The sequence below is a fragment of the Bidens hawaiensis genome, unplaced genomic scaffold (genome assembly GCF_021521415.1).
Source record: "Bidens hawaiensis isolate Kalapana, Puna unplaced genomic scaffold, B.hawaiensis_p1.1 tig00006520_1, whole genome shotgun sequence".
Taxonomy (NCBI): Eukaryota; Viridiplantae; Streptophyta; class Magnoliopsida; order Asterales; family Asteraceae; genus Bidens; species Bidens hawaiensis.
In genome coordinates, this window is record NW_027491437.1 from 1,162,122 (window position 1) to 1,189,552 (window position 27,431).

General features: G+C 39.2%; 1 protein-coding gene and 2 non-coding genes across 3 annotated transcripts; 2 read left to right on the plus strand and 1 right to left on the minus strand.

Annotated features, from left to right (window-relative positions):
* Window positions 1-8,938: 8,938 nt before the first annotated feature.
* Window positions 8,939-10,541, plus strand: LOC143632645 (uncharacterized). Its single transcript, XM_077101111.1, has 5 exons — window positions 8,939-9,351; window positions 9,441-9,517; window positions 9,606-9,642; window positions 9,747-9,852; window positions 9,948-10,541. Exons 1-5 carry the CDS (start codon window positions 9,081-9,083, stop codon window positions 10,444-10,446), a joined length of 990 nt encoding a protein of 329 aa, XP_076957226.1. The 5' UTR covers window positions 8,939-9,080; the 3' UTR covers window positions 10,447-10,541.
* Window positions 10,542-24,573: 14,032 nt separating this feature from the next.
* Window positions 24,574-24,653, plus strand: TRNAL-UAG (transfer RNA leucine (anticodon UAG)). The gene has a single exon. It is a non-coding gene; the product is annotated as a tRNA-Leu (tRNA).
* A 282-nt stretch (window positions 24,654-24,935) lies between these two features.
* On the minus strand, window positions 24,936-25,081 carry LOC143632699 (U4 spliceosomal RNA). The gene has a single exon (XR_013153553.1). It is a non-coding gene; the product is annotated as a U4 spliceosomal RNA (small nuclear RNA).
* Window positions 25,082-27,431: the final 2,350 nt, after the last annotated feature.

Here is a 27,431-nt window from a genome sequence, read left to right on the forward strand (position 1 = left end):
TACTTGGTTCGAAATCTGGTTCACCGGATTCGCTTGTGTGATTTGCACTTGTAGCCTTGGGCACGCGTTCCGGAAATGACTGGGATCACCGCAGTTAAAGCACGATCTGGGTCGTGGGTTTTGGTAGGTTGGTTGTGGGTTCTGCGGGTAGACTGGTGGTGTTGGCGCAATTGGATTGGCGGGAAGGACTCTACAGTTTTCTGTAAGGTGACCAGCGCGGCCACATCGGTTACAAAGTCGACATGGGACTTGAGGTGGGTGGTGGAGTCTACAGGTTGGGCAAAAGGGGTGGTTTCCTGTGTAAGGTTTCTTAGTTGGCGGGGCAGGGAGTGCTGGATTGGTTAAGGCATAGTTGTGGACTATAGAGGGAGTTGGGTAGGCTGACAGTGGGGTAGGGGCGTAAACTGGAGGTTGGTAGATGGGTTGCTGGACAATGGGCGGGTTGGTAAGTGCATAGGCCTTGCGCCTGCGCTTGAGGTTGTTACGGTTTGAGGGTTCTGGTTTGGTTTCTGCGGGTTCAGGGGCAGTTTTGATAGGTTTGGTCTTCTCAGTTCCTCGCAGGAACAGGGTTCCTGCTCTGACATGGTTGTCGCTGAGCACAGCGGCCAACTCAATGGCGTCAGAGAGGGTTAGTGGGTTCCTGGCCCATACAGAATCTTGAATTTCCATGGGGAGACCCCCAAGGAATTTCTCTATGGCTCGGCGGGAAGGGGTAACAAGGTGAGGGACAAGCAGGCTTAGTTCATGGAAACGCGTCGCGTACTCGCGCGCTTCACCGCTGTATTGCTTAAGATTCCAAAATTCTTCCTCCAGGCGCTTAACTTCGTTGGGAGGGCAGAATTCTCGCGTCAGAATTTCCTTGAATTCCTCCCATTTCATGCTAGAAGCAGTTTCTGCGCCACGCGCATGAGCTACTCCATTCCACCATGTAAGCGCTCTAGATTCCAGGACACTGGAGGCATATAGGGTTCGTCTGTCTAGAGGGCATTGGGTGTGGAGGAAAGTGTTTTCTATTTTCTCAAGCCACTGGAGCATCACGGTGGCTCCTTCAAGACCTGTGAACTTTGGAGGGTTACCCGCGTTAAAGGACTTAATGTTGTAACCAGAGGTGTTGGTATTGTTTTGGCTCAAAGCTTGGGCTATTGCGGCGGCCATTTCCTGGGAACGTTGCAGCGAACGTCTGCTCGCGGCTTCTTTCTTCTTGAGATGGCGAGCTGATAGCGGAGGCATTCTATAAAAGTTTTAATTTTAGTTAATATCTTGGTTTTAGCGCAAAGTATAACCTCGAAAAGCTTGGTTTCACGGAGTCAGTTACTGTCAAAAGTTAAAGTAAAATAAATGACCCTAAATGCAGACTTAATAAAGGTAACAAATTCGAATCAAGAAATCGACAATTCATGTATCACCATGACTTTCCGAATTCCCAATTTAAAATATACGAGCAAACGAGTATTGGAGATTGACGATTCATGTATCACCATGACTTTTCAATCCTCAATATAAAATATACAAGAAAATGAGTATTGGAGGTTGACAATTCATGCATCACCATGACTTTTCAAATCTCCAACCTCAGAACATAATCGTAAATGGAAATTGAAAATCAACTATTCATGTATCACCATGACTTTTCGGATTTTCAAATCCAACAAACGAATATGTAAGTAAAATCAATAAAAATCGAAATTCAACAAAAATCGAAATATCGCGAGATAAAACATAAAATCATACACTGCGCAAGCGCGAGCATATTCATAAATAACGAGTAATTAACAATAAGCGCGCAAACATGAGATTTCTCTCATGCGCGAGAAGGGACTCTTAGGTATTCTAGGCCGTTACGTCTAACCACCTATCCTAAAGTCAACGGGCTCTGATACCAATCTGTAACACCCCGACCAAAGGCGGATTATACATCGGGGCGCCACATATTGTTTCATTACTCGTGACACTATTGGGTGTCAATGTTTAATAAATACATTCATTCGCGCACGCGCAAAGTAAAAATAAGATAACATAAATCATCATAAATCAATATATTATAAGACAAAATATTCGAACAACAATAACTTGTCTTGATACATTTTAATCTAGCTCCAAAAGTAAAAACGTCCTACGTGTCCACAAGCTCCAAATGTAGCTACAGCAAACCTGAACATGTGTTAAAATAAACGTCAAACACTTGCGTGTTGGTGAGAAATCAAGTTTAATACAATACATAGATAACAATAAATCTGCGCGCAACATGTGTATGTCTGGTTTTCAACAAGGGTGTAATCCGATCGGGACCAACTCTAAGATTCATAGACTGCCAGTGCTCACAATTGAGCTCACAAACAAGACAAACTGTGCATGTGTAAACAAAAGAGAAAATCATAAACGATAGTTCTCTCGTGTTCATCTAATGGTACCATGAGAACTGCGGAATAGACCGACAAGACGGTTAATGATCCACACATACAAATAAACAGCCAAGTCTACGTCCTCAACACATGGGATACTGCGCGACTAAAGTTCATAAACAGTTTAAGACTCTAAGTTTGTATGAACACATGAACATCCCAAAACGTTAAAAGCAAAAAGGGATTAGGTACGAGATTACTCACTTGGTAAACGATGCGGTGTAAGATAAAGCAAGAACCAACTTTAAACAAGCACAAGTTAACCTATAAATAAGATTATTGTTTTAATGATCTGTTTTAAGTCTCGATTGTAAGTTAGCATAATTAATAAGTAAATTATTATATATAATATATTTTACCGGAAAAGCAGGGTAGAACAGGGAGGAAGACGGAGGCAGAGAGGAGGCGGCAGAGAGAGCAAGGAGCAAGAGAACAGGAGAGATTAAGTGTTTTGTGTGTGTAGTGTTATGAAAATATTATTATTATTTATAGAGAAACCCTAGGGAACACAATCCCTAGAAAAGGGGAAAAAGATCTCAAAAAGCAAAAGATTCTAAAAGCAAAAGATATCAAAAGATATGGCAGCTGCAGGGGCAAGATAAAGCTGACAGGGAACAGTAAAAAGCATGGGCGGATCAGAAAAAGGTACTGGTCAAGCATGGCAAAAGCAGATCTCAAAAGATAATGTCAGTCACTTTTTCTGCCAACCAATGGGGTTGGTGCGCATGCTGCGCCGAAAGTAACTTTTCAGACATAAAGCAGATTAGGTCAACAGCACAGAAGATAAGACAACACAAAAGCAAACGGCTAGATTCAACAGAAGAAAACTCAAAGGGTTTAGCGCGAGAAGGCTCGAGCGCGAAGGCAGACACAGAAGGTCAAGAGAGCGCGAGCGCGAAGGCAGACAGAACCAACCTTAACGCGTCGCGGAAAGAACTACATTTCTAAGCGCGCCGCGGGAAGAATCACATTTCTTAGCGCGCCGCGGGAGGAACTAAAATTCCTAGCGCGCCGCGGGAAGAACTATAATTCTTCGCGCGTCGAGGGATGAACTACGATTCTTAGCGCGCTGCGAGAAGAACTACAAATCCTTAGCGCGTCGCGGGAAGAACTACCGTTCTTAGCGCGCTGCGAGAAGAATTACAATTCTTAGCGCGCTGCGAGAAGAGTTCGTCTCGCGTATCGCTGGAACAGATGGTCTTCACGCAGGGTTCCTTGTAAGGGGTCTGGCGCGTGGAGCTGCGCAGACAACCTTAGGCGGGAAGGAACAAAGGACAAGCAAAGAGTTGGGAGAAAAGAGGGAAACAAGGCTTAAGGGCGGGACGGCGACAAGAGGGAAAAGAAGGCGGAAAGAGAGAAGAAGAGGGACGGGACGGCGGAAAGAAAGAGAGAGAAAGAGGCGGGAAGGAAAATATATTATTATTATTAAAAGTAAAATATAAGTATAAATAAATATTAAATCACAAAAGAAAGAGATCGGATAAGGGAAACGGGTACCTGGGTCGGGTCGGATCAGGGCAGATGTTACAGTTTAGAAGCCATGCACCTTACTCATATCGATGCTCCGCCCTCTCTTATGATCAGTGGTGGATCTAGGAATTTTTTTCAGGTGGTGCACTACTTTTATATGCTTCAATTTCATAGAATCGGATATAAAAAATTCTTGGTCTGTTCGATGGTTCTGGCAAAGTTCATTACAAACTAACAAATTAAAAACTAACAAACTAGCAAATTAAAACTAAAATTTAACAAATAATTTAACAATTAACAATATCAAGAGCAATTAAATATTTAACACATAAATCTAAATTTACCTTTATAGTGGGAGGATTCTAGGAAAAGTAGTAAGGGTGAGTATGAGGAAGGGAGAGAGACAGCCATGACCTTTGGTTTACCAAACCACCAACTTACCAGCTAGTCTTGTAGTGTAAATAGAATGGTTCCTTCCTAATTTATAAGGTGGTTACTCTAGTATTTTCTATATATCGATACACTATTATTTAGAAACTCGGATGGTTTCAGAGAACCACCCATTTGCACTATACATCCGCCCCTGCTTATGATAGCATATTTCTAAGGGTTCGTTATCACGGCCAACCTCAAGATATCCATGTTGTATGTACTTATTATGTTATATATGTATGATGATGATGATGATGATGATGATGATGATGAATAATTAATCAAAAGGAGGGAGTGAAGACAAACATCCTCATTCTGGAATGATGGTGTTGATCCGCATTAGTAGGTGATGTTTAACATATACCCATGCAAATTTTATTTAATAATTATACTTTTTTGTACTGTTTGCCTTTAAATAATGATGTTATTTAACATATCAAATAATGCATGGGATTGCAGAGGGTTGACCTTACTACTGGCATTATCCCATTTTTCTATGGTCTAATCAAACAAAAATTCTAATTTATATCTAATTAACAAATCCTTCATGCAAAACCCTTGACTTTATTGTTTCAAGAAGACAGAGAAAACACACATAACCCATCTTCAATGTGCAAATGAATCTTTACCTAGTTTATTTTACACTAGAGAACACTACTTTTTAATTATTATCATTGATTTTTTTTTTAATTTTATTTGTGTGTGTGTGTGTTAGTGTGTTGTGTGTTTGTGATATCTGACAGATTAATCACAAGCTAGATTCATGGATCTAGCTTTTGCTTTTGGAAGATTTGTGTGCTTAGTGGATTCAAACCTACAACCATTTACTTTATAAACAAGAACTAAACACAAGTGAGTAGCGTTGACCAACTACAAGAAGTTAAAATCACTTGGTCTATGGTAGGTAGTTTAACATTTTAATAAAAAGGGTTAATTTGTTAGACATGCTATAAAAGCTCTGAGTTGTTGTATTTTGCCCTAAGAAAAACATGTTTAATTAAGAAATGCATGCCAGTCATATTGGCCCAATGGCCCACTTCGTTTTCTTCCAATTCATGTCTCCTTTTAAAGGTATGTTGATAGGAATAAAGTTGTAATATAAATGTTAAATATAATTACCCATATGTTCATATCATACACGCCTAAATGGTACAATATAGAAGAAAAAGAAATAAAAATATTTGGTCAGAAGTTCTATGGATGTTAGGCCGCATACCTTCAAATGCGGGTATAAAATGTTGTCAAAAGCTAAAATTTGTTTGAAGAATAAAGCAAAAGAAATCAATTCAAACTTCAGTTTCTCAAGTCAACAACATATTTACACACCATTTGCATATACAAGTCTCATAAAATTAAGAATAACCGACTAACTGTGGTGTGTTTTATGGTCTTACAATCACTTAATTGATGAATACATTTTAAAAAGTTAAAACATGGTGCTATTTGAGACGAGATATTCCTTATAGCTTAGTGTCTTTCTTGTTAATAGAATAGAATGAATTATGATTTGGCTAGGATGCAGACTATGCAAGACCGCAAGGGGCACTTCTTTTAGAAGGTGAATCGTGTGTCAACAAAGTTGATCTAGCTAGGTACCTTGTATCAAACATCTTCGTGACTCGATGGTTGTTGGGCGACGTGCCCATAGATTAAAATGACGGTACAAAAGAAGGGAAACTTATGAAGTCTTACATATATGTGTTATGTTAGATATTCATATTATCTAGAAAACCAATTAAAAGAAATAAAGGGTTACGTGAAGAATCTTATGGAAAATTGAGAAAAAGTTGGAAAAAAGAAGATATTTGTTTGTATAGGGAGACAATATCCCAAAAGGAATCCGTCAACGACCGACATACCATCCATTTTCTCCCTTGGGCCCCACACCCATCTACCAATTACAAAGTATTCTCCAACATTTAATTATGTTAAATATAAATTTTTATATCATTTTGTATTATTATAACTAGGTTGTTACCCGGCGCGGGGGCGCGCTGGGCAGTTCTGTGTTGGTTATACACGGGCGTCGTTTCCGTAAGTTGACGCGACGTCGGTTGGTATCAGCAACGGTCTTTACGGTATCAAAACTAAACCAAAAAATAGTTGCTCAAACTAACGTATTTAAAACAAATTAAAAAACAAAACATCACATCACCTTACTTTTTCGATGCTTGATTGAGTATGAAATCTATAAATACAAAGATCTATTTCTATTTTAAAAAAAATGGCTTCAAAAAGGTTCGAACTTGGGACTTGCAAGTTGCAACAACAAAACAATACCACAACAACAGCTTCCTTTTTTGTTACTTTTATTTCTTTCAAATAAAAAAAAAAACTCCAAGGGACTCGAACTCGTGTGAAGAACTCAACAATACCACCACACCAACCACTATTTATGTTACCTTTAGTTTGAAAGCAATAAATTGTAGAATAGATTTAGAAAATAATAAAAAAAAGAAACTTAGTTGCTGTCATATGACAGCCACTAATTGAACCATAATACTTTTCACTGTAGTTATAAGTTTGCATTTATATATAATATAATATGTAAAAAACAAACTTTTCTAACGTAACAGTTTTTTTATTTTTTAATGACTGACATATACTAGATTACTATTTTACTTGTTATGTTATAAAATTTTATTTATGTCATAGCGATAAGGAAGTAAAAATATATTTTATATAATGTAATTTAATTGAGTATATTGAAAAAATGTTATTAAGTATGTATTTCAAAGAATTATGTTGAAAATGTGTATCCATAAACTTATCCCTGACATAAACATGAAACCGACCAAGTTTGTAACGTGAAATGAAAGAAAAAAGATATATAGTCAGTCGGATTGATGGATTAGTTTTATTAAATTTGGTAAGTAATTAGTGTATTAAATACATTGATACATTTTTAAGCAAATAATATGAAGAATCCAATGTGGGCGCTTTATATATTTTTTATTGTTTAAATAACAATTTTGTTTTAGTTATATTATTAAGTTAATTTTTCTAATTTGTTAGCATATCGTATAATTAAGTCGAAATTAATACATGCATGTTCACTAACATTGTAAACTACTCGAATCTAAGTTGTCTAAGCTTGAACATGCATAGTTTAACTTAAGAGGGCATAAATTTTCAATCTCAAGTTCGGATTGGGCTATACTCGATTATTATTTATTAATTATTTAATTATTGTATTTATGTTCATTTATAATTATTAATTTTATACATCTATAACATAATATATACTATTATTACTCTAATTATCTTTAATATATTGTGTATAACAAAAGTCTTGTGTAGATATATAATTAATATGTTAAGAAATTAATATGTACGTTTAAGGTTGTGAGTAAGAGTAGCTCAACTACATTGGAGGGAAAGTGAAAATTTGGGCGGCATGGTGTAAGTTTTCAAGTTCGAATCCAATCTTAATTAACTCGGTTTTATCGCAGTGAGCCTTTGGGTAGTGGGTTTCCCCCAGAACAATAGATGTTGGGCTTAGGCTACCAAGCGTTGTCTGCGATCGCAAGCGTATGATGTCGCATTTTGCTATTAGGTTAACACGGGTAGCCTCGCTTTCTTCATAGGTTAAAAAGAAGAAAATCTAGTTAAGCTAGTTTATTAGATGAGCCTAGGTATATGCTCGAGAATTGGATTACGCTCGTTTATTCTTAACTCAGTTCAAGATTTTAACAAGTCGATCTTAAGTGTCTCTAGACAAGCTCGGTTTGCTTACACCACTAAGGTTATCAGTTTTCTACCTGCTGAACTTAATTTATTGTATCATCCGGTCGCGTGCCTATAATTAAGTTACTCTCTTATGCATGTGGTGTCATAAATGAGAAGTAAAATAAAATGGTGACAGAGGATGTACGACTCTTAAAATTAGCCATTTGTCGACTGAAAATTTAAAGGCATCAATTAATATAAAGACTTAAACTCATAGAAAATTTCCAGTACGTTTGAAAACTTAGCCTTGCCACCGTTCTTCATGCTTAAGAAAATATATATATATATATATATATGATCTCACTCTCTTGTTTTAGTTAAGAACCCCTTTGAGTTTTAAGAACTCGAAAGAACTCAATATAACGATTTTTTTTTCGAATTTTTTTTTACACATGCGTGATATATGTAAGTTACATACACGTAAAAAAATTACAGAATCTTTTACGTACCGAGTCGACTTTTTACACATGTGTAACGGACGTAAAAGTTAGTGTAACCACTTACATATTTATTCTCTCTCATACTTTAATTTTTTTGCTAGATTTAATCTCAACCACATATTCCAATCCATTTAATTAAATGTGTGGCCTGTAATTGAATTCTTAAGTTCTTAAAACTCAACATGATTCTTAAAATATCCCTCCTATGTGTATATATATATATATATATAAAGGAAAAAGAAAAAAACTTAGCCTAGGTAGGACATATGGTCCCATCACCCATGGCCATGCATTTATTGTATGTATATATAATATGTCTTTATATGTATGTACATGCAACTAGATCGAATAGAATATTTCAAAAATTTATTGTTCCATAGATATAGACAAGTCCCATCCTTAGACTTTTACATGGTCTTATAAGTCATGCACATTTCTTTGGTCAATGAAGCTAAATAAATATCATATCAAACCTTGCTCATTTGAAAAGGCAACCTGTATTCTCATGTTTATAATCTTTAAACATTGATGAACTCAAAAACACTTTATTGTTATCAACTAGTAATTTCTGATTCTGATATTAAAAGCTTGGAAAGACTGAAGAAAGATGATGGAAGATGGTGATTGTGATGGTTTAGACTTGAATGATCACTTACGTTGCAAGAAACTTGAAGATGATTATGATGATGGAACGAAAACGAAATCGAGTGAGAGCTCCGGGAATCGTAGCACGGTGGACCAACAAGAGAGTGAGATCAAGACGGAGACATCTACTGGAGTTAGGCTGTATGTTAGATCCAAGATGCCTAGATTGAGATGGACTCCGGAGCTTCATCACATGTTTGTTCGAGCCGTGGACCGACTTGGTGGTCAAGAAAGTAATTAATTCGCCAGTTAATCGTTTGTTGAAGTTGTGTGTTTTGACTTTGTAAATGATCTTACTTTGTGTTTGTGTTAATTTGTGTAGGAGCAACTCCAAAACTGATATTGCAACTTATGAACATAAAGGGTTTGAATATTGCTCATGTGAAAAGCCATCTACAGGTAATAATATAAAAATCAAAAAAATTTCTTGTAATTTGATAAATATTCTTGACATACTAATTTTTTTTTCTTTTTCTTACAAATATAGATGTATAGAAGCAAGAGGATAGACGATGAAGGTCAAGGTATATATATACGCTTGCTATATTTAGATTAGGGTTTTCAAGATTCTTGGACTTGGTTTCTTGATTTGTAATGATTATAAATTCTTTTTACTTTCTATTTTTAGTAATAAATGAGGGAGACTGCTATGCTGCGATGAGAAACAATCACCATATTCACACTTTATGGCAACATCCTATGTTCAATCCAAGATCATATAGGCCAAATCCAAGGTACCCTATTCAATTTTCTTTCTTAATTAAATTACTTGCTTAAGTCTTTATTTTTTGAATTTAATTAACCCGATTCATTCGCATTGTTGATGTAGTAATTACGGGGCAAGCTTGATAACCAGAAACAGCATGAATACTAGAATGAAAGATCATGGCTTGATCAATGGTAATTATGGATCTTATAATTACTATACTAGCAAGATTTTGAACTCGTCTACGGGGGAACAAAGTAACAAGATTGCCCATCATGAGTTTGAAGATAAACCAAGCTTGATGCAACCATGGGTAATCAAACAAGCCTTAAACAACACTAGGTCAACTTTTGTAGACTATCAACTCATGAACAGTCAAAGATTTGATCACAACTTGATTGAGACAAAGAAGAGAAAAACAGTAGACAATGGTATTGATTTGAATCTATCATTAAGTATGAATGCAAGATCACTAGAAGATGAAGATGAAGAAGTAGATAGCTCTTTGTCTCTTTCTTTATTCCCCTCTTCCGCAAAGAAGAAAAGACATTGTAGCTGGTTTGAAGACGGTGAAATAGAAAAGAATCCAAGATGGGCGAGTACTCTAGATCTGACTATATGAATTCGAGAATTCTAGTGAGATGTTGTTGGTACTCGCTTATATTTAGTGTTTTTAGTGTCGATTTGATGATCATTATTGTTATTTACAAGCACTTATTACTTGTTACTGTATTAGTTCGTGCCGAGTTTCATGAAATCTTATTTCTTGATGTTTGTATGAAACATCGTTGAATATCTATCTTTGAATTTCTTAAACTTCATAGTTTAAGTTTCTACTTTCTTACCATTGTTTAGATAGGTGTTATGTGACGTGCAGACTGTGTTATATGACGTGTGAACCGTGCCATTCGTCATATAACGTCTACCTAAACATAGACTTTCATTAAAATGATAGAAAAATATTGTTTTGCAACCATTGTGGCTGCCAGTGATGAAGGAGAAACGCTGAAAATGGAACCAATTAATTAATGTTTTATTATAACTAAGAAAGGCAAACATTCTACATGCTCCATGCATGAACATGGATCCATGATATATCACACTCCCCTAAGATTAAGGTGAACATATATTGTCTTTACTTGTTCTTGTTGTTTACAAAGACTTACAAATCTATTGGGTCTCCCTATGCATATATGGTTAATCTTGGTACTTACAAACTACAACATACTTCAATGCCACTTATTTTTTATTTCATTTATTTTCATATTTTTTTCCATGAATATATGTACCAATAATACCTTATCGATCTGATCGGTAACAGGCTAATTTAAATAACTTAACCATATCGTCATATGTATGTTTCCCTCCTTGACTAGGATTTCCGATTCAATTCTGAGAATAAATACTTTTAAAAGTGTGAGAAGGATTTCTGATCCAATCTAATACTTCTTAATGGAAAAGTTAAAACAAATCATAACTCAAAATATAAAAAACTAAAATGTTTCTGTTGTCATTCGCGTTCCAAAAAAAAAAGCCAAAAAGACAAAATGTCAATACACAATGACGAAAATAAACAAAAAACACAATAATAACTAAAAAATACACAATAGATCGCAAAATATAAATAATACCAAACAAAATATACACAATGTTAAGTAATATAACACAATATCATAAAAAAAAATTAAGACGCAATGTCAAGGAAAAAAACATACAATCAATTACGAAAATAAACAAAAAACACAGTAATAAATAAAAAGACACGTTAATCTTTTTTCCTTAACATTGTGTGTGTGTGTGTGTGATTTTTTTTATTAATTTTTTATTTTTTGTGGCTACAAATCCTTTTTAGAGCATTCTAAGCAGCTCCCCTAAAATGATATGAGAGGGTTTTGCAAATTATTTGATGAGATTATGAGTGGTTATGAGTGCAAATTATAGGATGTAGAGAGAAATGTGGTGTTTTTTGTAAATTCCGGTAGACTTTGTTTGCCCCCTGGCCCATTTATCTTTTAATATTTGTTAAATTGATTGTGAGTAAATGAGAGAGAAAACTGTAATAATAAAGATATAAAAAGTATTATTTAATTAAATATGAGAAAAAATGTAATGATTTTTATTGTCATTATCAAGATAGGGATAGGAACCCTGTCAGAAATGCTCAATCTTATCCTTCTTATTTTTGTTCCCCTTTATAAAATAACTTGAACCTACTTCCTACTTGTTAATATCCAAATCCTTCATATATGAGCACTTGACACTTCAATCATAAGTGTATAAATTAATAAGAAAAAAACTACTTTCAATGGGGTTGTTTGGCAATATTCATTAACAAGTCTAACCGATTAAAAGGTAGCTCTTGAATTATTCAATATATGTGTCTATGAAATTTAACAATTGAAAGACTTCATAAACCACCGAGTAATAGTGTCTTTTTAGTAACCAAAACATAGTGTACCTCTTTCTGATTCAAATGCTATCAAACAACCCCTAACTCAAAGAAAATAACCATGCAAGTAGAACGAAATCCAATATTAACAAAACTTAGACATGTAAAAGCGAGTTCTCACAAATTTTAAACATACAATACTTTTAAAAGTGAAGTTTAGGGGTTTTCATATTTATGTAAAACTTTAGATATAAATTGTTCTCAAATTTCTATGAATAAATTACAAATTTTTGCCCCTTATGTTGGTGTCAAATTTCAATATATATCAGTTATCTTAAAAATTGATCAGATTTATACTTAATGTTTCTAAATATTACATAGTTTATCTTTTGCTCATAACTCCGTAGTTCTCCATTTTTTATTGTTAAATTAGGTCATGTGCCTTCCATTATTTAAAAGCACATTTTAATAACTATAAAACTATATCTAAAACATAATACAATTGTCGATATATGCATAACCATTTGAAAATTTGTTATGAAGCTTAAAACTTTTCTAGCCTTAGTCAAGCTCATCAATATTTAGCTTGTCGAGCTACCCTTTAGTTTTAGCGACAAGCGAAAAATATATGAAATATAAGGGAGCTAAAATCCGAAGGAGCCCAAAACAGTACATCGACAAATAAGAATTACATCACCACCCAACGACTTCGAAAAATAATTCTAAAAATCATATTTATTCGTCTCCTAAAATAAATTCACTGTTTTCTTTTTCTTCACCGGTTAGCGCCCCAATGTTGTTATCACGACCACCTCTCTTTTCGTCCATATTTGAATGTCGCTTTCGACTTGATTGACGATTTAATTTGGACATTTAAATTTTAACCAAGGTAAAAGAATAAACAAGAAAATCCCTTACATGTTCATTTATTGTCTAGTTATAATTCAATGTTATGTCTGAAACTTTTTTACTGTTTTATGAATGAAAATTGTGAACTTCTACCGTCCATATTTGAATGCCGCTTTTTGCTATTTTATCAATACTATTAGAAAATTTGTGAAAATATGATAAGCAAGTAGGTCGGTCATATTAGCAAGTAGTGCTGTAAGCGAAAACCTGATTAGCAAGCGGGTAAGGAGCAAGAAAATATGGTTAGTGAATAGCAATTAGGCAATAAATTAACTGATTAGCAAGTTGGTTAGTAGAAAAGCGGGTTAGCAAGTTAGCCATTAGCAAATACAAAGCAATTAGTATGATCCTCTTATCATAAGCAGAAGCAAGAAACCCAATTTGGGTCATAACAAAAGCCAGAAAGAATTCAAGCAAGAGCAAGAAACATTTCGAGTTAGAAAAAGAAAGAAAGAGAGAAAGAAAGCAATAGCAAGTAAGAAATGTAGCAAGAAGCAAGAACGATCAAATCTCGTGTGGTTCAGTCGATGAAGAGAGCAAGAGAAACATGATCAAATATATCTCGTGTGGTTCGGTCGATGAAGAGAGCAAGAGAAACATGATCTAATTAGGATTAAGGGGAATACTAAAAGTCAATCCTAATTAATCAATGCTTGAAAGTCAAAGGGGTGAATAGTTTATTTTATAAGTATGTTTATCGGTTTCATAGTTTGATTTGATGCATGTTTATCTAGTTGTTTGAAAGTTATTCAATATAAAAGGATGGTTAGTGAAGAAACACTAACCGGACCCCGGGCAGATTACTGGTAACCTGGGGGTTAGATAGATGTTTCCCACGAGGGGTTAGACCCAGAGAAGATGGTTCTTCTGATAACCTGCAAAACAGACACCGTGAGCTTGTCACTGAGAAGGGGGGGGTTCCTCCTTGTGACCACCCTCCGGCGTGAGAATCAGACTAGATTGCTCTTTAAATATAAATGTATATTAAGAGATTGCTAGAGCAGATATCAGGTATAATATGATAATATCAGATAAGATATGTTAAGATATGATAAGATCAGATGGTCATACCATTTGTGGTATTTATAGCCGAAGGTAGGTTTCCAAGGAGGTGTGGCCGGCTGCAACAGTGTTCCTGTTCCACCAACAGTGGCCTACGCACGTGCCCTGCTGGTAGTTGGTGGGTAGGCAGCGGCTGATAGTGACCAGGCCTGCTGTATACTATTCCTTTTCCACCAACTGCCGGCTATGCACGTGGTATGGCAGTAGTTGGTGAGTAGGCAGCGGCTAATAGTGACACAGTACAGGAGCATGCTGCTCGCCATACTGTTGTCAATAAGCTGTCGTATCTTTAGTCAGATCTTTTTCCCATACCTCGTCAGGTACAGTACAGAAGATCTTCCTGTATCGTACGGACTGGCTTATTTGGGCGGGAGTATTCCCCCTCCCGCCACTGTGCGGGATTGTTCCCGGCTTTGCTCATTCCTTCAGGTGACACTGAATGATTGAGAGCTAAGTGCCTTGTGCGTGTAGCCTTGCTGCGCGGGTGGCCTTCCCTGATGGCTTGTATCCGAGGCTGCGGGGACAGGCGGAGTCCTTCACCATTGGGAGGCATTTCCTGCGGGAACAGCTTGCGTACTGCGCGTAAGGACGTCACGTCTCTGAGCATGGTTGGTCCTGCGGATCCAGTTGGTTTCTGCGCAGACGTTCCTCTTCAAGGTGAGTCTTGCGGGTCCAACTGGGCTCTGCTGGGACCTACCTCTTCAAGTCCCCCCAGTCCAATGTTCTTCTCATGAGTGTTTAATTAAGTGAGGTGAACTTTTGGACTTAAGCAAAGGGTTTTTGAAAAGGGTTTTTTAAGGTTTTCCATGGGGATTCTTCCCGCGGAAGTCCTTGTCACTTGCAGAAATTCCCGAGTTTCCTGCTTGGTCTTTGGGTATGATGCGGGTAGGTCTGTAACCTCCTCGCAAGTCAGGAGCGTTGAGTCCCACTTGTGTGGATTCTCCATGAGGTTTTGGTAGTTTTGAACATAGTGATCAATTATGTTAAAACCACCAATTCCATCCTGGAGCTTCAAACAACGTAGTTCTCGACGTTCCCGCTATGCGGGGATGTTATTTCTGTTTCCGCAAGCATTGCCCAGAAGATCCTTCTTGGTTTCAATTCCCAGCGGAGCGCTAGGTATGTGAAGGGTTTTGCCTTAACACTGTACCCGCGCTCGTCTTACGGTTACTTTACTTCCAAGGTATTCCTGGCGTCAATTCCCTGCGGGTGCTAGGTATGTGAAGGGTTTTGCCTTAACACTGTACCCGCATCCGTCTTACGGTTACTTGTTTGCCAAGGTTTTCTTGGCTTCAATTCCCTGCGGGTGCTAGGTATGTGAAGGGTTTTGCCTTAACACTGTACCCGCATCCGTCATACGGTTACTTGTTTGCCAAGGTTTTCTTGGCTTCAATTCCCTGCGGGTGCTAGGTGTGTGAAGGGTTTTGCCTTAACACTGTACCCGCATCCGTCATACGGTTACTTGTTTGCCAAGGTTTTCTTGGCTTCAATTCTCTGCGGGTGCTAGGTATGTGAAGGGTTTTGCCTTAACACTGTACCCGCATCCGTCTTACGGTTACTTGTTTGCCTAGGTTTTCTTGGCTTCAATTCCCTGCGGGTGCTAGGTATGTGAAGGGTTTTGCCTTAACACTGTACCCGCATCCGTCTTACGGTTACTTGTTTGCCAAGGTAATGGGTATTTTCCCGCTTACTTTTTTGAATTTTGAATTTTGAAATTCGAATAGTTGGTGGAAAGATAAGAACAGTCCAAACCTCTGAAACGTCGTGCGACGGTTTCTTCTGACTGTGTCAGGACGTGCAGGAAGTTATGGTGACGTGACAGTACATGGTCATTCCAGACGCTTTTTCAGGCGCGTGGGCGCGATTTTTCGGGCGCGTGGCCGCGAAATTAATGGTATGCGTCCTGTCAACAGCTGTTGCCAGCTTGCTTTTTGCCACGTGTCATAGTTTCATTGCACCTTCGTTTTCTCTCTCTTCCGCATTAATTTCATCGCATTAATTGCGATTAGTATATAAAGGGGTAGAGGGTTCTTTGTAATCCACACTTTCACTCTTCTCTTCATCTTCTAAGCGATTTCCGGCGAATACTCACCTTTTCAGGCAAGCATTCTCCCGAAATCGTTTTCTTCTTCTTTTACAAGATGTCTCGTGATCTCGAATCTACAGCTGATGACAAGGGTACCGCTGGCGAGTGCCAGTGTGCTCTGCCTGGCGATCTGTATCGGTACGTCGTCAGGAAGTTCATGCTCGAGTCTCTCGAGCCTGAGTTTCCTGAACCCCATCAGACGGTGTACGATACCCCCAGAGGCAAGATCGGGGTTTATGCTGCATTCTTTGTTTATGGGAATCTTAGGTTCCCATTGACAAAGTTTGTTTACCGTGTCCTTGAGAGGCACGGTGTTCATTTGACCGAGTTGCATCCCATGGCGATCGCCAAGATTCGCCACTTCGAGTGGGTATGCCGGATACTGGGCATTGAGCCCTATGTTGACCGCCTGATGACCTTCTACACTTGGAGGTGCATCCAGGGGTGGTACACATTGACAACCCGGATCAAGGGTTTGAAGATTTGCGCAACCGAGCGCAGTCTTCGTTCGTGGAAGAGGGAGTTCTTCTACCTCTCTGCTCGCGCCATCCCCCTTGCCATGAAATTTAAGAACGGGCAAGTACTTCCCAGCCTTCACGCCTCCAACTACGAGGAGGCGGAATGGTTTTCGAAGATATCCCGAGTCCAATCTCCGGTTTACCGGTTTGCGGAGTCCGGGATGGTGATGCTGGGGATGAGCCGGGTGTGGAAGGCTGCCGATGCGCAAAAGATCCCAATCGTCCTCGAATACGGTTCGAACTCTGTTCCTTACGGTATGCTTTGTTTCTTTTTGTTGATTTAGAATCTCTTCTAACTTTTTTCCTGTTTATTTCAGAGGGGAACGACTTGCAGTCTCTCTTGAACCCGCGGGAGGCTGACGGTCCCGCTCGGATGGGTACTCGCGCTCTAGACGAGAACGAGTTGCCCATCCTAGAACAAACGGCGGATCGGTTCGTGGAGGTCTATCCGCTAGGCATGAGATCCTTAGCGCCCGTCGGCCAGGTAAGGCGCTATTCGACCCTCGACCCCTCAATGTTGAAACCTCTGCTGGAATTCCTCTAATCGTATGTTCTGATGAGGAATCCGCAGATGGTCCTCCGTTGGTGCGGAAGAAGAAGGCTGCCGGCGGGAAGGGGAAGGAGAAGGTGGCCTCCACTGCCGATCCAGCGCCTCGGTCTGACTCGGAGACCGAGAGCGAAGAGGTGGCGGGGAATCCCGGTGGTGATAAGATCACCATTCCGGAGGCTGTGACAACTGTCACCGAAGAGCCCAGGATGACAACGGTGACCGGCGTGAAGAGGCCGGCTCCATCGGCTTCATCCCCACCCGTCCGTACTTTCAGGCTCAAGAAAACCCGTAAGCACAACTTCCTTTAGCTTTTATCTTCATAGTTTAATATCGTTAACACTTATCTTCTTTACGCAGGCGTGGATGTTGACGCATTCCAGGGTGGAGCGCAGAGTGGTACCTCTCCGCCAATGACGGTAGGCTTGGTCAGCCTACCTGAGGCGTCGACCCAGGCGCCTGCGCCTGCTTCCGCTGGTTCAGTTGCTCACTGCTTTGAGCCGACTGTTCCAGCTGTGATGACGTCACCGCCGGCTGTGAGTGCTATTTTTACAGCATCCTTCACCGAGCCGGCGGTTACTATTGCTGCGGATTCCGCGGCGGCGACCGCGGCGGCTGCTACCATGCCCCCGCCATCGGCAACGACGGCCGATCCATCAGGTACTCATGGGGCTTCTCGCCAATCTCTGCCACCTTCCCATCTGCCTGACCTCTTGGATGGATTTCCCTTGGGTTCAGGTGATGGGATCGGCGGCTATCGGCCTGTTATTGACCCTACAGGTGCGTAGGGTTCTTTTGGCCCTTTTTATATATTTTTTCTTATCATCTTTTCCTAACTGCTTTATGTTTTTTGCAGTGTCGGATTCCAATGAAGTGTATGTTCCACGATGGAACATTCGCCGAGGAACAACCCTTCGCACCCCTGTGGAGTGCGTGGAATGGGCTCGTCACGCTGCTCCCAGTGGTGCGTTGGGGGAAGCCATGGCTAGCTACCAGGAGGGTAGGCTAACCAATGAGCTTCGGGTTCTCCTGGCCCGGATGCGCCGCGCGTCGAGCTGCTTTGTCGTGAAAACGACAAGTTGAAAGCAGCTCGCGTTAAAGAAGTGTTGCTTGCCAACCTCAACAAGAGTGAAGCCGATCGCGCCCGTAACGAAGCTCAAGCTGCCCTCCAAGAAGCCCTGGTTGCCAAGGAATGGCTTCTTCGAGAAGCGTTGTCTCAGGTATGTTTTTCATGTCTTTACGCTTTTCTTTGTAAATAGAAAAGGTTTTGACACTTGTATATTTTCTTGTAGGTTGTGCATCGGGTCTTTGCTGAGACCTCTTACGATGATGCTATGAGCGCAGCCCTTAACGCTTCTCACGAGGATGGGGAAAAGGTCGGCATCCTGCTTGGTCTAGGGTTCGTTGAGAAAGGCATCCCGCCTTCTAACTTCCCTTTGTACAATGTTGATACTGAGGCTGTTTACGACCAAGCAGTGAATCAGTACGCCGCCTTCCCGCATCCGGTGGTGGAGAAGGTGAATGAAGTTGCTGCTGCTGATGATGGGCTAGCTTTCCTTAAGGCTTTCCTTGAACTGCCACGCTCTACTGACGGTGCTGGTCCAAGTGGAAGTGGCCCTGAATCCTGATCCTGAAGATCCCTTCCCACTGCTAGGATAGATTTATCTTGTATAGATTTATTTTCTTGTAGGCGGGTAGTTACCCGGCCATTCTTGTAATGAATCATTGTGAAATATAAATCTTTGTGCGGGTAAGACCGCTTCTTTTATTGGATTCCTTGCTTTATAAACGTTATATGACTTGCATACTTTAGTTTAAATTAGCAATTTTCCAAGTGTAGAATAAGTTAACCTTTGAACGTGGTAGATAATAGGTGTGAAGTTTTGCTTCCTCTTTCGTGATTGTGCGGGTAAGACCGTCACTTGCACTTAGTAGGATGGCTAAACTTTACCTGCGTCTAACCTGCGTGTAGGTTTTCCTCATCTTTTCTGAGGATAAGTTAACCTTTGAACGTGGTAGATAATAGGTGTGAAGTTTTGCTTCCTCTTTCGTGATTGTGCGGGTAGGACCGTCACTTGCACTTAGTAGGATGGCTAAACTTTACCTTTATCTGACCTGCGTGTAGGTTTTCCTCATCCTTTCTGAGGATAAGTTAACCTTTGAACGTGGTAGATAATAGGTGTGAAGTTTTGCTTCCTCTTTCGTGATTGTGCGGGTAGGACCGTCACTTGCACTTAGTAGGATGGCTAAACTTTACCTGCGTCTAACCTGCGTGTAGGTTTTCCTCATCCTTTTGTTAGAAATTCTGTTTTGAACCGTTCGACGCGCGGTTGTCAATAGGTTAGTGTTCAGTTCCCTTTTTCATGATTCATGCGGATAGACCGGCACTTTCATTTAATGGGACTGAACTTTTCCCCTTCAACTGACCTGCGTGAAGGTTTTTCGTTTTTTGGGTTTATGCGGGTTTTGCCGCCTTCCCCACGCAACGACTTTCCACGTATTTATGCGGTGAAAACCGGCATATCCGTGTTGAATAAATTAACCGTTCGACGCGCGGTTGTCAATAGGTTAGTGTTCAGTTCCCTTTTTCATGATTCATGCGGATAGACCGGCACTTTCATTTAATGGGAGGACTGAACTTTTCCCCTTCAACTGACCTGCGTGAAGGTTTGTCGTTTTTTGGGTTTATGCGGGTTTTGCCGCCTTCCCCACGCAACGACTTTCCACGTATTTATGCGGTGAAAACCGGCATATCCGTGTTGAATAAATTAACCGTTCGACGCGCGGTTGTCAATAGGTTAGTGTTCAGTTCTCTTTTTCATGATTCATGCGGATAGACCGGCACTTTCATTTAATGGGAGGACTGAACTTTTCCCCTTCAACTGACATGCGTGAAGGTTTGTCGTTTTTTGGGTTTATGCGGGTTTTGCCGCCTTCCCCACGCAACGACTTTCACACTTATGTATGCGGTGAAAACCGGCATTAGTGTTGATAGTTCATAAGAGTATAAATGTAAAATCATCAGCGTCGATGTTTTAAGGAGAATCATTTCCATTAGAAGTGGCTCTTGGCCTTTTCTTTACAAATTTGGAATTGATTTACATGCAAACTGTGTAATTGAGCTCCCTTCCATGTTGGGATGGGAGTGCCATCGAGCCGATACGCACCTGGTTCGGGATCTCGTTCTTTACGCAGCATGTAGTCTCCACATTGAAGCTGGAAATTTATTCGTGTTTTCCCCAGCTGGGGTTCTACACGCATCAGCCTGCTCAGCGTTCATTGCGCCACGAGGTGCGCGAGCGTCCCATCTCTGACAAATGCTTCGATCATGTCCTTTACGTCTATGCATTCTTCGGTGTTGTGGCCTTTTGTCCTGTGAAAGTCACAGTATTTGCTCCGATCAGCATTGTGACGATGTCGGATTATTTGAGGCTTTGGCCATGGGAGCTCCTCGGTGGCGAATATCTCGGTGACGCTTTTGGTGAGCGGCGTCCATCTGGAGTTCTTGTTTGACTCTACGTTATCCCTTCCGCCTAACCGATTTTGCAAGCCGGATGAGGTGTCAAAGTTTACCCTTGACTGCCAAATGCCTAGCTTCCGCTTTTTGTTTAATCGGGCGGTAAGAACGTTGTATTCTCTTGTTTTCTGGGTGTAGAGGTTTGTGTTCTGTGGGAGATCTCTACCCAGTTGCTTCTCCGTTTCCGCAAAGCGTTTAGCTGCTGTCATGATGGCATCCCATGTGGATGGCATGCCATCTTTACCTGTTAAGGTGCGGATGAGCTCTGGGTCGTTCGCGCCCTGGATAAAGGCAGCGCGAACAAGATCTTCGCTAACGTTACCCAGACTTAGCTTCTTCGAGTTGAAGCGAGTGATGAAGTCTAGCAAAGATTCATCTTTTTCTCGAATGCACTTGAGGATTGTCCATTGCTCCTCGGTATACTTTCGTTGTTGGCTAAAGTGTTGGCTAAACTTCTGTTGGAAGTCAGCCCAGTCGTAGATGTGGTTGACCGGTAGACGATCGAACCACGCTCTAGCAGCCCCCACAAGCGTCATTTGGAACATGTAACACCACGTAGGTTCCGTCCAACTACTGACGGTTGCCCCCGCTATGAACCTGTTCAAATGATCGTCTGGATCAGATATACCATCATATGTGCCTATGCTGGACATTTGTTTGGCACTTTTTGGGGCAATTGCTTCTGCAATGTCCCTTGCAAATTTGGACGTTCCCGCATTTGCAACGTTTGGTCTGAATGTTTTGGAGAAGTCTCGTGGACTTCCACCTGTGCTTTTTGGTTTGAAGGCTTGTCCAAAATGCCTTCTCGGTTGGGAATCCGTTTCCTTACGCTTCCCTTTTGCCCTATGGCGAGGGTTCGCGTCGGAGTCGGATTCCTCCGAGTCATCCAAGTAATCTTCGAATTCGTCAGCCTGTTGGACGGAACGCAAGCGTTCGTCCAACTCAGCTTGGAATTCCCTCTGACGTGCCTCCGCCCATGCCTTAACTTCATCGAGTGTTTGGCGGGGGAGTCTTGTTCGTTTTTCTAACTGGGTATCGGTGAATCCCAGTGAGCGATTATTTACTGCACTTGCCCCAGCTTGGGTAACTGGGGTAGTGTTCGTAAAATTTACTTCACTTGCCCCGGCTTGAGTAGCCGGGGTAGTGTTTGTAAAAACTGTGTTGCCGGTATTCCCCCCAGTAGCTGGGGTTGTGGTTACCGGAGTTTCTTTAACCATCTTAGAAGTTTGAAAAAACTGGAGAAAAATGTTCTAGCTTTATGCACGGATGGCGCCAATGAAGAAACACTAACCGGACCCCGGGCAGATTACTGGTAACCTGGGGGTTAGATAGCTGTTTCCCACGAGGGGTTAGCCCCTGAGAAGATGGTTCTTCTGATAACCTGCAAAACAGACACCGTGAGCTTGTCACTGAGAAGGGGGGGGGTTCCTCCTTGTGACCACCCTCCGGCGTGAGAATCAGACTAGATTGCTCTTTAAATATAAGTGTATATTAAGAGATTGCTAGAGCAGATATCAGGTATAATATGATGATACAAGATAAGATATGTTAAGATATGATAAGATCAGATGGTCATACAATTTGTGGTATTTATAGCCGAAGGTAGGTTTCCAAGGAGGTGTGGCCGGCTGCAACAGTGTTCCTGTTCCACCAACAGTGGCCTACGCACGTGCCCTGCTGGTAGTTGGTGGGTAGGCAGCGGCTGATAGTGACCAGGCCTGCTGTATACTATTCCTTTTCCACCAACTGCCGGCTATGCACGTGGTATGGCAGTAGTTGGTGAGTAGGCAGCGGCTAATAGTGACACAGTACAGGAGCATGCTGCTCGCCATACTGTTGTCAATAAGCTGTCGTATCTTTAGTCAGATCTTTTTCCCATACCTCGTCAGGTACAGTACAGAAGATCTTCCTGTATCGTACGGACTGGCTTATTTGGGCGGGAGTATTCCCCCTCCCGCCACTGTGCGGGATTGTTCCCGGCTTTGCTCATTCCTTCAGGTGACACTGAATGATTGAGAGCTAAGTGCCTTGTGCGTGTAGCCTTGCTGCGCGGGTGGCCTTCCCTGATGGCTTGTATCCGAGGCTGCGGGGACAGGCGGAGTCCTTCACCATTGGGAGGCATTTCCTGCGGGAACAGCTTGCGTACTGCGCGTAAGGACGTCACGTCTCTGAGCATGGTTGGTCCTGCGGATCCAGTTGGTTTCTGCGCAGACGTTCCTCTTCAAGGTGAGTCTTGCGGGTCCAACTGGGCTCTGCTGGGACCTACCTCTTCAGTTAGGGTTGTTACTTATGTCAACAATTATAATAAATGGAGAAAGTCGATTTTGGTTGGAGATCAAATTCCAACAGATATGAAATTCTATAAGAAATTAGCGAGGATCACTCTCTAATTTGTTTCTAATCAACTACTTTTTCCACAAAAATAATGCACCAAAGAGCTTGCTGTTATCTTGGGCGTGGGACTCATCTTTGGCGGTACAAACCACTTTGAATGTTGTATGTTTCAGACATGCGAGTTCTCTTAGTGAGACTAGAAACTTGTTTTGAAAGATATATGCTGTACACGAAGACTTAGCCAACATTAACGATTTGTTTGTACACTCTTAACCAAGAATACTAAAATGCATTTTTCAAATACACTAGTTTAAATCAGCTTTTATCTATGTAAAATTGAATTTTGTATTTGTTATAACCTTTTTTTATATGATACTGTAATATATATTTACCATACGAAAAAACTGGGTTTTAACTTTATTAAAAAAGCTCGCTCGTCAAGCTACCGAGCTCAATACATGTTACACTGAATCTAGAATAATAGTCAAATGAAATAAATGTGAATTGTTGAAAATGAATGGGAAAAAAAGGAAAGAAATTTAATTATTAAAAAGCATGTTTCTTCGACCACCTCTATCAACTCTTTCCGTCCACATATTCGAATGTTGCTTTCTCAGTGATTGACAATTAAATTTCACAATTGAAATATCAACAAGATAAAAAAAATAAAACAAAATAAAATATCATTGATAATACTTAAATATAGTTTTTTAAAGACGCCGGAATAGTTATGAAGTTTGTATTACTTTGAAATATGCAGGAAGTGCCTTTTTTCGATGATCCAATATTCCAACGGTAAGACTCATCAGCAAAAAGTATGTAAATTTTACACATACCATATTTTTATTTTCTGATAAAATGCATCATCAACGGATTTACCCGTCTACAGTCTATCGATAAAGGACTTCTATTTGGGATGTTTGGGTTATATAAGACGGATTAAAATATATAACACCAGAAGTATCCAATAACATAAGTTATAACTAAGCATATGCATATATAAAAAATACATTTGTAAAACCAAAAAGCCTTTTTAACAAATGAAGTGTAAGAATTTGATATATAATTATGCATTACGCCTTTATAATTACGCAACATAAGTATCTAACAACGCACAATTATGTATCTATAATCATGTTATATGTATAAATCATTAAAACAGGCTTAAATCTTTACAGCCGTCAAATATGATGGAATTTGAGGTGTTAGAGAAGTTTAAGACATCAAAAACGCATTTTAACATAAAACTTAACCGACCTACTTTGTGTATTTTCAAAGGAATAAAATTTACGAGCGATTTAAACTTCTGGGATAATATATTATAGTTGAGATAAATTTTTCTTTATTTTAGTTATCCTTTAAGATAAGTTGCTTAGAACATATATGTGACAGTTTGGCCGAGTGGTCTAAGGCGCCAGATTTAGGCTCTGGTCCGAAAGGGCGTGGGTTCAAATCCCACAGCTGTCAATGTTTTCATTATATTAATTTTGATCAACACAAAATTTGCTCTTTAATTTGTCTGTATATACTATTTTTTTTGAAACTTTTCTGCATAATGCATATACATTTTCTGCCTATACCGTCATCGCTTAATGTTGTTTGTGAGTGATGATAACTGTCTGGTTCGTCTCGTGTAAATTAAACTAACCAAACGTATTGAATGGCATCCCACAGGTTTTAGCTACAGCCCGTACCCCTTTGTTGCTGTTAATTAAAAACAATCTAGAAACAAAAACTTGTAGGGCTTTACCTTCAAAAAGGAGTCCTTCCAGAAATTCTCGATGGCTAAGGGAGACCCAAAGCCAAGGAGGGGGTTTGGAAATAGTTTTCAACCAGCAATTGACACGTCTCGGTTATTACTTCATTAGCTGCGTCATTGCCCCAAGCGCAAAGATACTTTTGCTAAACCTCCAAGCCCTCCTTTTATACACCCCAGTCTCTTATTTCTTTCATACTCTCCTCCGATGTGGGAATAGTTTATGGTTCATAAACTAAATTATTATTAACTACCTTCAATCGTTACAAGGTGCATTCAATTATCCTAGTTTGATGCAAACATTCAAAGTTGTTTTTATCAAGCTTTTAACCCCGAATTAAAAGACCCGAATTATGCTGTGTGCGGTGTCAAGGTTTCTCTCTAACAGTGATGACTGACGACTGCTCGAAGTTGGACTTAGACCGCTTGTGTGAGCTTCATCCATGACAAGGGCTGTTGATCCTTGGTGAGCCGTTGGCGCCATTGTAAAGCAACACCTTCGAGATGGAATGAAGCTCGTTGATGGTATGGGTCAATGTTTTTGAACTCAAGTTACTACTCGGCTTGATAAACCCAACCGGAGGGGTTGCCAACGTAGAATTTAGGAAAGTTATTTTGGTGGCTCGAAGTACCTCCATATAAACAAAAATAAACCGAAATTTGTGATGCAAGTGAAAAACGTCCTTGAGTCCATCACTGCTTATCTGCGTGTTGAGCCATTAGTCGTTTTATGATCTTTTGATAAGTTCATAGTGTTGCACAACCAAGAATGACACTTGGATCTTTTTATTGTAAAGCACGTTGATCTTTTTATGTATTGTTAGATTAATTTATAAAATCGGTTTGTAAATGTGTATAAACATCATGCTTTAAATATTATTATTAATAGCCAGTGGTTACACGAAATATACGGGTAGCACAAGATATTGGTTCTCATGCAAAATTAATTTCATCAATAAACATCCATTTTATTGATGATGCTCGATGAAAATATGAGACGTGAGAGCAGTTTCGCGTACAATAAGATTTAAGCAAACGTTTAATATAATGAGCCCCATATATAGAAGTTCTAGTTTCGTCATCGTTTATTTAGGAGAACCACAACCACCCAACCTGCTATTAATCTTTTTGCTATTAATTTGTTTTGTGGGTTTAATCAGTAACATACATCCAAACATTTTTAAAGGGTGAATTGCCATTTTAAAGGCCTTTCATACATTTGTGGCATAATCATAAACACAAAAGGTTAAAAACCGATGAATTGGACCTTTTATAGCGTAATGCCGCAATAAAGGCCGTTTATACATTTGTGGATTAGTGGGCTTTTCTGATGGGTTTTCTGAGTATAACAAAGGCCTTTTGTGTCTTTGTGTGCTTAGTTTATGTATTCTACTATTCTATCCTGTCATTAATCGTATCCATAAAAGGACCGAGTATCGACTATCAACTATCAAATCATGTTGGCATATATGTTGTTATAATTAATGCTAGCTACTAGGTTAGAGCCCGTGTTTAATATAATTAAAATAAAAAATTATTATATGTAATACGTAAATTCAATTGTTTTATATAATAATTTTTATTTATAACTTTTTTTATTAAGTTTTTGATATATTATGCACAATAATTTTAAGTTGAAAGCCAAATCTTGATGTTTGATTAATTATTTCAAATAAAACATTCATACCGATATTGTTATATTAAATATTGTATGTATAAAAATGATATTTATAACAAAATGTTGTCACATATTTAAAAACTAAATTTACAAAGACTAAGATTATGTTGTAAAAGAAAATAAATAAAATATATTATATTCTAAAATAAAGAGATAAACGATGAACAATCTTAAATAGTTGTGTTAAAGAGTTATGAGAAAACAATGTCATATTGTGAATTATGTAAATGTTAACAACTAAATATACTTTTGGTTTTATACTTGAAGAGAAATCACATTTATATATGTTAAGTCAAGAAATTAAACACTATTACCATTTCAGTGGAGTTGGTAAGTACATTTGTTTGAAACATGAGGTCTTGGGTTTGAAACCCTTATCACACAATAATATATTTTTCAAAATTTTATAAAACCTTATGGGTCATGGGTTATGATAGGAAAACGGGTGGGTCATAATATAATAGGAAATAATGACATGATATCTACTTGGCATCCTATGTGGAATGACTAGTTAAATGCCATATGGACAACTTGTGTTGCTTTAATAGATAGTTAAATGTTTTGGAGTACGACGCAATTTAATCAACTCATTCATGCGTTACATGAATCTTTTAATAAAAGTATATTAACATATATAGATTATAGAATGCTTTACTATTACATAAAATTTTTTTTTTAACAGCACTATTACATAAAGATAATAATCCATCTTGCAATTTTCTTTTAATAGATGGTAAAATTATTTTATTCTCATTACAGTATTTAGTATTCATCTTATATTACATACATCTAATGAAAATTTTAGGCCAGT

What these genes read in the sequence shown, in the direction of transcription:
- LOC143632645 (XM_077101111.1), top strand. Translation starts at nt 9,081, where the DNA reads ATGATGGAAGATGGTGATTGTGATGGTTTAGACTTGAATGATCACTTA. An exon ending in CCGACTTGGTGGTCAAGAAA is followed by an intron (nt 9,352 to 9,440) that starts GTAATTAATTCG and finishes TAATTTGTGTAG; the next exon opens with GAGCAACTCCAAAACTGATA. An exon ending in TCATATAGGCCAAATCCAAG is followed by an intron (nt 9,853 to 9,947) that starts GTACCCTATTCA and finishes TTGTTGATGTAG; the next exon opens with TAATTACGGGGCAAGCTTGA.